The following is a 15054-nucleotide window of genomic DNA, read 5'->3' on the forward strand; positions in this document are numbered from 1 at the left end:
GCTTTGTGCTCCTCACCCTCACCCACACCTCCCTTCTCTGCTGTGTCCTCTCCGTGCAGCTTGTACCAACTGACCCACTCTTTACTTAGCTGTTCGTTATCTGCCCCTCCATCTCCCAACGTCATGTGCTCTGGAAGGCAGGGCCTTCATCTGTTGTTTTCCATGCTCTTTGCCTAGTGCCCGGGTCAGTACCTGGTACTGAGAATTTAATAAATATTTGTTAACTCAGGGAATGAGTAAACTTCTGTTCTTTACAATTCTTTACAATTCCCAGCAGTTGAGCACAGGGCTCTGGTGACGGTGGTTGCTCAGTAAGAGTTCTTTGGGAATCTAGTTGGAGATGGGCCCCTGAAATGGACAGACTGACTCCCTGCAGGATTTTTCTAACTTTGAGTACATTGCAGCCCAGTAGGACTTGGCCCATAGGGCAGACCTGAACCCTTATAATTGCTCAGCATTCCATGTTTTAGGAAGAAATGGGACCAGAATGACTGGAGAATGACGACACCTACATTCTACATAGTATTTATAAGGTCACTCAACAGCTCCCTGACTTCATACTTCACCTGATGAGAGGGAAGAAACCATTCTCAGGAGACCAGGTATGTGGTCTTCCCACTGAATGAGTGCCTCTCCGCCTGGTGCCTGTGGGGCGAGAGTAAGTCTAGGTCTGGCCTGGCCATGGCGCTGTGTCCCTGGCAGCAAGAGGGGTGTTATGAGGGGGGTCCTCTGAGTACGTCCATTTTATGGACAAGGACACCAAAGTACAGAGAAGCTGCTCCAGGTCACGCGGCCAGGAAATGGAGTGCTGCCTGCTTCCCGGGTGTGTGGCTATAGCCACAGTGCACATGGTCTTGCTTTATAAACCACAGCACCACCAACTTTAGGGGTGCTTGGTAGGACCTGGATCCTGCTAGGAAAGTGTCTCCCAGCTTCATTTCAGTAGCCAGATTTTGTGGACAAATGGGAGTCTATGGAAAGTTTTAAGGAGCAATAGGATACAGCCATAAATTGCAGTGTACCTGATGCACCTTGTAGAAACGCCATAGGTTTCCCATTTTCCCCACCAGAGAGCAGGGTGTGAAGCAGAAGTTGACAAAGAAACGTGCACAGCAATTGACGCATACTTCATAACATTTGAGCCAATCTTTTATGAAAACTGTGCCGCACCAGCACAGCCAAGGGTTCAGTGAGCCTGAGGGTGGGCGGTGAAGGATGGAAAAGGAAGACAAGAGAATAAGCTGGGTCTAGGTGGATCTTCTGTGCCTGGCTGAGGCCACGGAACAGACCCAGACTGCAAAGCTGGTGCTTTATTTGTAGTCAGGGGCAAAAAAGGCAATTTACAATGTTCTTTTAAGTTTCATTGTTTTGGCATCACTTGCTGCCCCTCCCACAGCCCATTAGCTACACAGGAAGATCTAGGGAGCAGTTACAAGATTAAGCTTTATTATGCTTAGGGGGCTGTGCAACTTTGCCAGCAGGTCAGTCTGAGGCTTAACCTATAACTGCTTCCTACAAAAACATATTAAAGATTGAGGCTTGTAGACATGGCTCTGTTTATGATGGGAGCAGGCATCAGGAACAGCAGAGCAGCTCACTGGTCTGATGCTCCTTTGCAGATGTAGCACTGGGCACACTTGGCACAGCCCACCGGGCAGCAGGAGGTGCATTTGCAGGAGCTGGCACAGGTGCAGGATCCCCCAGTGGAGCAGGAGCAGTGGGCGGCTATACTCACCGGAGGTGAGCCTTGCGGTCCAAAGCAGGAGAAGAAGAGGCGTGGTTGTGCCAGGCTTTTGCAGTTGGGAAATTTCAGGTAGAGTTCCAGATTTCCAGCTGTTTTTGCAAAATGAGGAAGACCTGGCAGCTCTGGGAACACATTTCCCAAAGGCGGTGGCAATCCAGGATGAGAAGCAGCTGCTACCTTTGCACACACACACTACATGTCCCCTCAGTCCTCGGGACTCACACAGCGGTCACATGGGCTTACCACGTTCCTTCTTCCTCTAGATCCCAGGTGCCAGGAAATTTGATAACATGCAAGCTGGCACCCTCAGGGGAAGTTTTGGTAGAGAAGACCAAGGGCAGGACCTCACCTCTACATTGACCTGGGGCCATGGGCCTCTCCAGGTTTCTCTTAGGAGGGTCATGATGGGAAATTCAGGCAAGATTTTGTGGGCTGCACAGATTCCAATTATTGTGTGATTGTTGCATTAGCAATTCTCTCTTGGCAACAACTACCATGCCTGGGCATTGAGCGTCTGCCCCCTTGTGGTCAGTGCGCATCATAGCTACCAGTTGAATGGTCGCTTAGGTTTTATATACAGACTAGGGGTCCAGTGCATGAATTTGTGCACCTTGAAAGGAACTGTGGGCCATGAGGCTGTGGTGGGCACAGGGGCAGGCCTTGGCCCATCCTCTGTGTCCCCACCCATCCCCTTCTGCCATGGCCCCGTCCCTTCTGCCAGCAGCCCTGCTCCTGCCACTGCCACTGCCCCTCCCATCTGCTGATGGTGCCGGCCCTGCTGGCACCCACTTATGGTGCAGAGTGATTGGGCTGGTGCCAGCAGCAGGTACGAGCGTGGCTGCTGCCCTAATCGTCCTAAAGGAGCAGGGGGAGGTAGAGAAGCCCTCAGGGGCTATCAGGACTGGCAGCCGCCACTCGCACCTGCTGATGGTGCTAAGTGATCGGACCGGCGCCAGTGAGCGGCAGCTCCGGTGCTGATGCCGCCAGTGCTGATGGTGGCAGTGGGTGCTGGCAGCAGGTGTGGGCTCCGGACGGGACCATGGCACATGGGAGCAATAATTTTCAGTGACCACCAGAGGTTCACCCCGATGACAGTGACAGCACCTCGCCTTGGTCTAGCAGCCCCGCTCACCTGCCCCACCATCCTGCCATGGCCGATGCACGCCTCCTGGTGGTCAGCACACATCATAGCTACTGGTTGTTCCACTGTTCAGTCTATTTGCATATTAGCCTTTCATTCTATAGGATTATATATGTAGATTATGTTAGTATTACTTGAGCACTTATTACATGCATATCCTCAATGTTGTTTTCCATGTAAATTTCAGAATATAGGCTGTGAGGAAAAGGTCTTATACTGTTTCCCTGAAAATAAGACAGCGTCTTTATATTAATTTTTGCTCCCAAAGATGCTCTAGGTCTTATTTTCAGGGGATGTCTTATTTTTCCATGAAGAATACGGTACACATTTATTGTTAAATGAAAATAAAGGAAATTTATTACCTGTATACGGTACAGTAGTACTGTAGTTGTCAACACAAACCAGACAAAGTGTGAATCCTACACTATCAAGAATTTACTCATTTATTCAATGACAATCATGTCATCATCTTCTGGAACATCATCATAATAATCCAATTCCTGAATTTCCTGGTGAATTTCTTGTGACTCCATTTCTTTCAGAATCAGTGGACCAAATCTCTCATGTTTAGCAATAGCATTCTGAGACAGAGCCTGGGGGGCCTTATTTTCGGGGGATGCCTTGTTTCACTCAGAAGGAAACCTGTAAGTAGGTCTTATTTTCGGAGGATGTTTTATTTTCGGGGAAACACAGTACTACGATATATGAACTTCCTTACTGCAAAGCAGCTGTCACTGGTAAACAGTAAAACTGTAAAGTGTTATTATTTCTCTAAGACCACAGAGTCATCTGAGAAATATTAAGAATCATATAATGCTGATAACTTAAGTCTGGGCGGGCTGTATCCCTTAAACAAACAAAAAAAATTCGGTTGTAAACTAGGCACAACCCACCCACTGAAAGAGTGGGAACACCTAAGGAGGTCTGGGATGTTTGAAGAGGAAGTGAGAAGTGGCCAATATTCTTTGCAAAATGGAATAATGACTAGGTCAATTTATTTTGACCCACTGATGTCCAGGATTCTCTAGTTCGATGCTGTTTATCAGGTTTTTTTAAATACTGATGTGGTCCTAGCTAGTTTGGCTCAATGGATAGTACGTTGGCCTGTGGACTGAAGGGTCCCAGGTTCGATTCTGGTCAAAGGCACATGCCCGGGTTGTGGGCTTGATCCCCAGTGTGAGTGCAGGAGGCAACCGATCAATGATTCTCTCATCATTGATGTTTCTATCTCTCTCGCTTGCTCCCTTCCTCTCTGAAATTAATGAAAAAAAAATGTGAATTTACACAAAATTAACCATTTTAAAATGAAAAATTTAGTGACAATTAGTTCGTTCACAATGTTGTGCAACCACCCCAATGTTCCAAAACATTTCCAAAATAAAATCCCATACCCACTAAACAGTTACTCTCCATTGCCTTCTCCTTCCAGCCCCTGACAATGACTAATCTCTTCTGTCTTTATGGATTTACCTATTCTAGATATTTCATATAAATAGAATCATACAATACGTGACCTTTTGTGTTTTTTTTATGTAGCATAATTTTTCAAGTTTCATTCACATTGTAGCTATATTCCCTTTTGAACAGTTAGCTTGACTCATTTGTAGTTAGGGGCTATTAATAAAGGTACTTTCATACTTGGATGAATGTTTGAAAATGGGTTATTCCTAGGGCTGGTGTGGGCTTAAAATGGGAGTCCAACTATCAGGATGAAATTCTAGAGGAAAGAAGCTAGAGCTTCTAACTTAGCCTGATATACCAGATTCTCCTTCTCTTCAATCCCTAGGGTGTTGTGGGTTGTTATGGATATAGGCAAGTGTGTAGCATCATGTCTGGCTTACACAAACTGCTTGATAAATGCCATCAGAAATGCATTACTAAAGTCCATTATTTCCATTTCCTTCTTAGAATACAGGACTTCTAGGAGACACATCAGAGTTAGTGCTCAAGTGTGGGGGCACCTGGATTCAAACCTCAACTCCATTATTTATTAGCCATATGACGCTGGCAGAGCGCTTGAATTACTGTGCATCAGTTTATACTTAATGGAGCAATTAAGATTATGTAAATATGGTCAGGCACTGAACACAATGCCTAGCACACAATGAGTGATGAATAGATGCTAGCCATTATGATTTTAATGGATTAAAAATGTATTTTCAAAACTCTTTTGGCAAATTTCCCATAGAAAATATCATCCTATTTATTATATAAAACGAAAAATAGCCCTTTGCAACATGTAAATATTTGAAGGCACCAATCTGAAGTGAGAATTTAGTGACAACTATTAAAATATTAGTTCTTGTCAACTCTCATTTCCTCTGAGGCTTTTCTCCCCTTTAAAGAGTATCAGGGAGGGAAGAACCAAGGTGGTGGCATAGGTAAACAAACACCTGTACTTGCTGCCTCTCATAACCACATCAGTACCACAACTGAATGGCAGAACTAGCACCCAGAACCATAGGAAAGCTGGGTGAGTGCAAGTTCCACAACTAGAGAGGTGCAGAAGGTGCATTGAGACAGGTAGGAGGTGCAGAGGTGTGGAAAGTGCTGGCACTTGGATGTGCTGCTCTTTTAGTCGGGAGGGAGATACAAGATCCTGCTTGCTCTGAACTCCAGTTCTGGGCGAGACTCTGGGGGACCAGGCACACATGGGTAGAAACTGGACTGTCTGGCTTCAGTACAGGAACATGAGGGCGGCTTTCTTAGAGGGGCTCACAGCAATCATTATTCCTGCATGGGGGCATGGGACACGGAGAACCGGGGACTTCTCTGGTTGAGGGCTGACTGGCAGCCATTGCTGTTTGCTCAGCCCTGGTGATTCCAGAGACCCCCGCCCCACCCAATTTACAACCCCATCCAAGATGTGTGCATCCGCTTTTGCATATGACTGGTCTGTCCTTTTGCCTAAAACTTGTCAAACTGCAGCTGGGTCAGAGAGCCCCAGAGCTCCCAAAAGAAGGCCCAAGGCCTGCTGGCCTTGCTTCACAGCTGGGCCTCGTCTGGTCTGGGCACTCCCAAACCCCATACAAAGAGAATGAATCTGCAGATGTCTCTGTAGCTCTTGCTAGGCAGCCCCCTACAGTGGCTGACCTTGCACCTCCTTGGAGATCCAAGGGCTAGTGTACCCAGTGGTCAGAGTGAGACCAAGTCTGATTACATCTTCACATCCATAAGAGACACTGAAGGGGCAGACTCAGTGAGCACCAAAGCCCTATTGAAGCAAGTCCTGTCCCATAAGGGTGTCTCCTGAACAACAGAGCTCCCATCATAGACACAGCTGGTCATCACAGCCAATTGGCCTGGAGGTCCACTCCTCCCAGTGATACCAACAACAATCAGGACTTAACTACTACGAGACTGTGCACACAGCCCACAAAGGGGTCACCAGGAGCATCCACCTCAGGTGACTGGGGAGGCTGAGCCACTGGGCCCTATAGGACACCTACCACACCAGGCCGCTCTATCAACACAGGGGAGCAGCCAAAATGCGGAGACAAAGAAACATGTCACAAATGAAAGCAATGGAGGAAAGCAAACTACTGGATATAGAGTTCAAAACTTCAGTTGTAAGGTTACTAAAAAATCTTCTAGAAACCTCCAAAAAATTTAGTAAAACCTTCAAGGAATTTAGTGAGAATGCAAATAAATAAATAAATAAATAAATAAATAAATAAATAAATAAAAATAAAAGGAAAAGGACCAGTCAGAAATTAAGCGAACAGACTAAAATAAAGAATATAGAGAAATTCAACAGTAGACTACAGGATCCCAAGAATCAAGCGAAAGATTTAAAATACAAGGAAGCAAATAACACCCAACCAGAAGAGCAAGAAGAAAAAAGAATCCAAAAATATGAAGATAGTGTAAGGAACCTCTGGGACAACTTCAAATGTACCAACATCCAAATTTTGGGGGTGCCAGAAGAGAGAGAGCAAGATACTGAAAACCTATTTGAAGAAATAATGACAGAAAACTTCCCCTACCTGATGAAATAGACTTACAAGTCCAGGAAGTGCAGAGAACCCCAAACAAGAGGAATCCAAAGGGAACCACAACAAGACACATCATAATTAAAATGCCAAGGGCAAAAGACAGATAATCTTGAAAGCAGCAACAGAAAAGCAGTTAGTTACCTACAAGGGAGTACCCATAGGACTGTCAGCTGATTTCTCAACAGAAACTATGCAGGGCAGAAGGGAGTGGCAAGAAATATTCAAAGTGATGAATAGCAAGAACCTACAACCAAGATTACTCTACCCAGCAAAGCTATCATTTAGAATTGAAGGTCAGATAAAGAGCTTCACAGATAAGAAAAAGCTAAAGGAGTTCATCACCATCAAACCAGTATTATATGAAATGCTGAAGGGTATTCTTTAAGAGGAAGAAAAAGAAAAGTAAAGATAAAAATTATGAACAAAGTGACAGCAAATACTTATCTACCAACAACTGAATCTAAAAATCAAGTGAATACAAAATCTGATGAACAGAATAAACTGAATAGAATAGAATCAGGGGTATAGAAAGGAAGTGGACTGACAATTCTTGGGGAGAAAGGGGTGTGGGGGGTGCAGTAAGAGACTGGACAAAAATCTTACACCTATGGATGAGGACAGTGGGGGGGGGGGGGTTAAGAGCAGAGGGTGGGGTGGGAACCGGGTGGAGGGGAACTAAGGGGAAAAAAGGAACAATTGTAATAATCTGAACAATAAAGATTAAAAAAATTGTAAAATCTGCAAACCAAAAGTGAGAAGATTATAGCATTGATCCTAGACAAGATGAACTATCCAAAAAATGTTTTAAAATAAATAGAAAAGTATAATAATAATAATAATAATAATAATAATAATAAAAGTATCAGGGAGAAAATGAAAAGATTTAAAAAGCTCTTTTAAAATAATGATTAGCATCTATGTTGATGGTAGGTGGTTAGGTTACAGGATGAAAGATGTTAGGTGTTGGGGAACCATTGCTTTGCAGTCTGTTTGCCTGACTGAGCCACCACATACATGGGCTCCTCCTGCAGAGAACATACGATAGTAGGAAGGTATTAATGTTGGAAACCAATCCCGGGAACGCTCAAACCTGGGCATATTTCCTCATTCTAATCTAGGGGCAAACTGTAGATCAGTATCACATTCTTTTCAAGGCTGGATTCATACGTGGTTGTTTCTGTGGATTGATCCTCCACAAATTATCTCACCAGCTTAGATTTAAAATTTTATTGTGAAACCTGCATTAGTGGCAATTAGAGAGCTATTTAGAAGCAAAGTACCTAATGAACTGCACAAAAGCAAGTCACTATGATAAAACTAATTTTATTCTTTAATCTACTGGTATTTACCTTCTTGAATACAGGACCTTAAATTTGTTAAAGATTGGAATAGTGCTAGGAAAACTGCTGTAAGCCCATTGCAAGAGTGGAGTCTTAACATTTTCTAAGGCAGCAGTCCTGGTTGGCATTGGTCAATGGTTAGAACGTTGGCCCAAGGACTGAAGGGTCTGGGTTGGATTCCTGGTCAAGAGCAAGTATCTGGGTTTCAGATTTCATCCCCAGCCCTGGTCCAGGTATGCGGAGGAGGCAATCAATCGATGTGTCTTTCTCACATATACGCTTCTCCCTCTTTCTCTTCTCTACCTGTCTCTCCCCCTCCCCCCATCCCTTATACTTTCTCTAAAAATAAATGGAAAAAAATGTCATTGGGTGAGAATTACCAACAAAAAAAGCAGCAGCAAATAATATACATGAATATAATAAACATATCTCAAAAAAGAATGATACCACTTTTATTTTGCATGGATTTTAAAGGTATTTTTGCTATATAGTTTATGTATTTTTATGAGATAATATTTTTTCATTTGTATGAAGTTCAACCTTATACAATTTTAAAGTGATATGTTTGGTAGTGTATCTATAATCTTTAAAAAGTTTAGAGTTTTTGGAATGTACAGTATATGAGGTAAAATCAAGATTACATTAAAAATTGTTTTCTCTTCTGCACTAATTTTGCAGTGAGGTTCAAATGGCAAATACACTATTAAATGACATTTACTATAAAAAATAGGAGTTCATTTCCATTACTATGAAAAACATAAGCCACTGTAACTGTCACAGTGGTACATTTTACCATTTTAGACATTCAACTATTATAGAAATCTCTGGGCTATTACACTCAAACTCATTTGTACTGCCAAATGTAGCACTTTTAAGAAGTTTCTAGAAAACAATCACAATCACTTGTTTTTTTGGGAAGTTATCAGCCTATACATAAGAGATTAAATTTAAATAAAATGTAAACATACAATATATTATATTGACAGATAATTCTTACCACTTGGAAAGGCCAAGTTCATCCATTTCTTTTTTGAACAAAGGTTAATGTTTTTTTTCTACAGCATGGATCATTTGACATAAAACAATTACAACACATGCCCATTTTAATATAAGAGAAATTCTTCAGAGATCTTCAAAGTACAAAACATATGTCCTTTATCAAAGACTGACACAAGTGCTTAGTAATCACTAAAATGCTAACTTCAGCAACTAAAAATTAGTGATTCACTATCCTAAAATTCAAATAATAAATTAAAAAGGCTAGTTACAAGTGTTTTACAGATAACAGATGTGATAAAACAAGAATTTTATAGTTTTGTAACAAACTGTATTATTACTGGCAGTCATTGACATCTATGCAAGATGTACAATGTGATACTTGTCAAAATACAATCTGATCATCCAATAACTCAAAAATGCAAGCTCACAAAACATTAATGAATTATGCAATTGCAAAGTGCGCTAATGCAACATTAAACACATGCAAGCAACAATTTGGAAGTATTCAAACAGACATTACATTAAACATTAGTCTTTTAAGAAAGAAAGCAGTTTGAAGTTTACTGGTGCAAATTAATTTTGTCTTTAAATTTGGTGTTCCAAACAAAAAGGTTAGATTTGATTATGAATTATGATGGTGATGGCAGTAGTTATGGAAGAAGCAGCAAAACTTATAGTTCTTAAAAAATGAGCCTATACCAGATAGATGAATGTGTGTGTATTTCTACATGTGGTATGTATAGTTTATATGCCACATATGTACATGTATGTTCTTATACACATACAAATAGTTCAAAGGTTCACAAAACCAAATTAAATAGGTTTGACTATGATTACTTTACAAAAACTATCTAAAAGCCCTCTGTTCTTTTCCATATTCTCAAGACCTGAAGAGATGCCTTTTGAGTAAACATTAAATTAATTTAGGCCAAGTAAACTGTCTGTGCTTTCTTTAAGTGATTTATCTGTGAATTCATGAAAATATAGTGTAATAAAGAACTCCACATTAGTCAAACAAGTGGTTCTTCTTTTTCATGCATATTCTTTCACCGTTTCTGTTTGCTAAGCTCCTCCAGTTATTCATCATAATCCCATTTACCAAATAATTAAGACAAACAAGGAGGTAGAAATATAGCACTAGATTGCTTTCACAGCATCAGACTTTAACGTTCTTATAGCATGTTTTAGTGTAAATTTTAATCATTCTAAATTATTCACTAGGTAATAATCTTTAAAACAAACAGATCAGGTTGTCACTGTTACACTCATGCTGACTGGTCAAAATATCCATTATGTATTCTTGCCTCTTAGAAGGTTTGTTTGTCAAGAAGGCATGTGAAAAAGACAAAAAAGAAAAAAGAAAGGACAGAAGAAAAAAAGACAAGGGGAAAAAAACCCACACCCAAACCAAACAAAAAACCAAAAATTGCTATTTCTGTGGCTTGCATCCTAATGAAGTGCAGCCTCTACCTAATGATATAAGCACTGAAAATGGCAAAAATGATGGACTATTGTCTCAATGCCAGTGCCAAATGCCGCTGTTTGGGAAAAGCAATACAGAAATAATTTTAGTACATGACAAAATAAAATGTAATACAGTATTAAAAATAAAGTTATATTTTCACTTGATTACAAAGTATTGAATGATAAAGGCAATTAAAATGGAAAAGAAAGCAAACAGCACAAGGATAACGGCTGCACACTGCTCGTCGCTAAGTGCTCGCCGGGTCCTGGTGCTCTGCACAGAGTCTTTGCTGGCGCCGGCTGGCGGCTCAGTCCTCTGAGAGATGAAGAACACTGTTGTGCTGTAGGGACCTACGAGGTCCTGATGCCCCGCAGGGTCTTGGCACTGGCGAATGGCACACACGCGGAAACGATATTCACAGTTCACCTGGAGGCTGGAATACCGGAATGACGTGTCGGGACCCTTGTAAATCTGTGTGGGAGAAATTAGAAAAAGAATGACGTGAGGAGGATGGGAAGAAAAATCTTTGTTAAAATTGGCTAGTTTCAGAATTATTTTTAAACATGGAAGCTGCTATTATCTTTCAAATGACATTTAAAAAATACATATGGAGAAATCTGAAAAGTTACAATGTAAGATCTACCCTCACAGAACTTGTAGAACAATTAAGAAGTGAAGATGTACCCCAAAGTAGCTGAACAGGCAAAATAGTCCCTGGTTTCCTCAAATGTACGAAGTCAAACTTTTGTGAAATCTTTCCATGAAAGGAGGAAGTATCTAATCTCATCCCCTCATCTTATCTTTGTATAACTGGTTTTGTACAATTTCAAATATATGCTGAATAAAACAGTGAATGAATGGTAAGGAGCTTTCTATAGGTGTCTATGGTAAATCATTTAATAGACTTTAAAGAGATCACTTAGAATAACAGAATTGGATCTTAAAACCTGAAGTCCTCTGTCTTACAAGGAAAATAAGAATGAAATTCCATGGATTTTCAGGAGTGTGTTCTAGGATTAGGAGAATATGTATTAGAATTGGTCACCCCGGGTCCAAGCTATGCTCTATCACTGTGCAGTCCATGTGATCTTAGACTAAGGTGACCGTCGACGTCCTGCTTTTGGCAGGACAGTTCCAATTTTTAACAATTTGTCCCGTGGCGTTTTAAAAAAGTCTCCATTTTTGGAAATATTCTTTTAAATCTTTTTGACTTTTTTTTTAAAATGCCGGGGGACACAGAACAAACTGTTAAAAATCGTAACTGTCCCGCCAAAAGCGGGACGCTGGTCACCTTATCTTAGACTCCAATTACTTTGGTATAACAGGCATAATAGTGGTTATCTTGCAAGGTAATTATGATAATGAAATAAATTACTACTTGTTAAAGCACTTAGCACAGTGCCCAGCATATAGTGAGTGCTCAATACATGAAGCTATCATTTCCTTTAATGAGTCCCTTCCATGATTCTGTGTGTGGGAAAACCAAGGCTCACAGTGATCTTCCAATTGAGTTCTCCCAGCTAGCTGGTGGGTTGTAAGTCAGATTAACCATTCTTTCAAGCTATCTTAGCTGCCTCAATTATATCTGTGTTGTAAATTTAATTTTTTTACATACTAGTTTGCTCCAAGGGGAATGAGGTAAGAACTGCCTCATTTTTGTGTCTCTAGAATCCAGAATGTAATAGGTACTTAATAAAAGGCAACTAAATTAATGAACTATTAATTATTTTTACTTCAAAATGTATTATCAATGGATGCTGAGTGTGTGTATATATAACCTTTATTTAAAGAGGTAAGCTGTAAGGTAAGTATTAGAGAAAATGGTGATTATGCATTAGTTTTGAGGATGCAAATGAATGCTCTGAGTGGGAATGCAGAAGAGGTTCATAATTAGGCAATGGTAAAAGGATTAAGTTAATTCAGAAGGTTGCATTAGGCTGCCATGAGAAACAGCGTCTATACAATGAGGACAATTTTGTAAAAGAGTAAAAAACAGTATGTATTTATCTAATGCACATGTGTCAAACACAAGGCCCGCGGGCCAAATCCGTCCCGCCAGGCCTTGCAATGTGGCCCGCACCGCGCTGTCATCACTGCACTCCGCTGCGTTCCATCACAATGACAGTTTATGACTGTTCAGTAAACCATTCGGCCCGCAATTTAGGCTGGATTTTAGATTTTGGCCCCTTCTCTGATTGAGTTCGACACCCCTAATCTAATGGGTACAATGGGTGATATTTTTTTCTTTAAAATTTTCTTTGCTTTCCCCATTTGTTTCCAAATAAACATAGTACTATGGTTAGGAGAAAAAAAACTCAACAAGTGGCATGAAGGTGATAGGTAAGAGATATGACGAAGAGGAGGAATATATTAATACACTAGTTGAAAATTTCAGTTTGAATCCACAGGGGTTACTTTAGGTGTATGATATTTAAAGAGTGTTTTAAGGAATCCTAATTATAAGGTTGAGGGAGAGATTGAGGGAGGTGGGCAGCACAGGGCCTCTTGTGCATAAAAGCATAAGGTTATGAACCCTTAGCATAGTTTTTATGGATCATTTTTAGAAATGATTATTACTTACTTAAGAGTTAATACCTCCTAACCCCTAATTCTTCCAAGAGTTTAAAACTTAGGCACTAAAGTGAGCTTAGTGTTTATAATGCTGATGAAATAAGAAAGAAGTTGGGGAGGAGAGATGGGGGGGGGGTAGGAAGATGGATGATCAGATTTTCAATTTTGTGTTTTAGATGTTAAGAGAATATGTACATAGGGAGATATCTTTTTTAAAAAATATATCTTATTGATTTTTTTTTATAGAGAGGAAGGGGGAGAGAGAGAGTTAGAAACGTCGATGAGACAGAAACATCGACCAGCTGCCTCTTGCACACCCCCTACCGGGGATGTGCGCGCAACCAATGTACATGCCCTTGACCGGAATCGAACCTGGGACCCTTTAGTCCACAGGCTGATGCTCTATCCACTGAGCCAAACCGGTTTCGGCTATAGGGAGATATCTTATAGACAACTGTAGATACATGACTGAAAAAACAGATGAACTTGCTTAAAACTAATTTAAAGAGATTTTTATACCTAAATGAAGCTATTGAAAATAAGCATTAATACAGAAACAGAGACTAAAAAAGCAATTCCATTTACCATCGCACCAAAAAAATTAAGATACCTAGGAATAAATTTAAGGAAGTAAAGGATCTATTTGCGGAAAACTACATGACACTGAAAAAAGAGATAGAAGAAGATGTAAACAGATGGAAGAACATACCATGTTCATGGATTGGTAGAATCAATATCATCAAAATGTCCATACTTCCTAAAGCAATCTATAGGTTCAATGCACTCCCCATTAAAATACCAACGGCATATTTCACTGACCTAGAAAGAACTCTCCAAAAGTTCATTTGGAACAATAAAAGACCCCGAATAGCCACAGCAATCCTGAGAAAGAAGAGTAAAGTAGGAGGGATCTCAATATCAGACTTCAAGCTGTATTACAAAGCCACTGTTCTTAAAACAGCCTGGTACTGGCCCAAGAACAGACATATAGATCAATGGAATAGAATCAAGAACCCAGATATCAACCCAAATCACTATGCTCAATTAATATTTGACAAAGGAGGCACGAATATACAATACAATGGAGTCTCTTCAATAAATGGTGTTGGGAAAATTGGACAGATACATGCAAAAAGAATGAAACTAGATCACCAGCTTACACCATACACAAAAATAAACTCAAAATGGATACAGGACTTAAACATCAGACGGGAAACCATAAAAATACTAGAAGCATCCACAGGCAGCAAAATCTCAAGACGTATGCCAAAAGAACGTCTTCACTGATACTGCCCCTAGGGCAATGGAAGCTAAAGAGAAAATAAACAAATGGGACTACATCAAAATAAAAAGCTTTTTTACGGCAAAAGAAACCATCAACAAAACAACAAGAAAGCCCACTGTGTGGGAGAACATATTTGCAAATGATACCACTGATAAAGGTTTAATCTCCAACATCTACAAACAGCTTATACAACTAAATAAAAGGAAAATGAATGATCCAATTAAAAAATGGGCAATGGACCTAAATAGAATATTTTTAAAAGAAGACAGAAGGAAGGCCAAAAGGCACATGAAAACATGCTCAAAGTCACTAATTATCCGACAGATGCAAATCAAAACAACAATGCGGTACCATCTCACACCTGTCAGAATGGCCAACATTAACAAATCAACAAACTACAAGTGTTGGCAAGGTTGCGGAGAAAAAGGAACCCTCGTGCACTGCTGGTGGGAATGCAGACTGGTGCAACCACTGTGGAGAACAGTGTGGAGTTTCCTCAAAAAACTGAAAATGG

General features: G+C 40.6%; 1 protein-coding gene across 7 annotated transcripts in view; it reads right to left on the minus strand.

The window, feature by feature from the left end:
• Positions 1 to 8648: 8648 nt before the first annotated feature.
• The window catches only part of FNDC3A (fibronectin type III domain containing 3A), a 159709-nt gene continuing 153303 nt past the window's right edge, over positions 8649 to 15054 (minus strand). For all 7 annotated transcript variants that reach the window (XM_045588660.1, XM_036455765.2, XM_036455763.2 and 4 more), the window contains one exon: positions 8649 to 11155. In XM_045588660.1, the coding sequence (XP_045444616.1) occupies positions 10841 to 11155 (315 nt within the window). In that variant the 3' untranslated portion in view covers positions 8649 to 10840. The remainder of the gene's footprint in view (positions 11156 to 15054) is intronic.

The sequence above is a fragment of the Pipistrellus kuhlii genome, unplaced genomic scaffold (genome assembly GCF_014108245.1).
Source record: "Pipistrellus kuhlii isolate mPipKuh1 unplaced genomic scaffold, mPipKuh1.p scaffold_m20_p_3, whole genome shotgun sequence".
Taxonomy (NCBI): Eukaryota; Metazoa; Chordata; class Mammalia; order Chiroptera; family Vespertilionidae; genus Pipistrellus; species Pipistrellus kuhlii.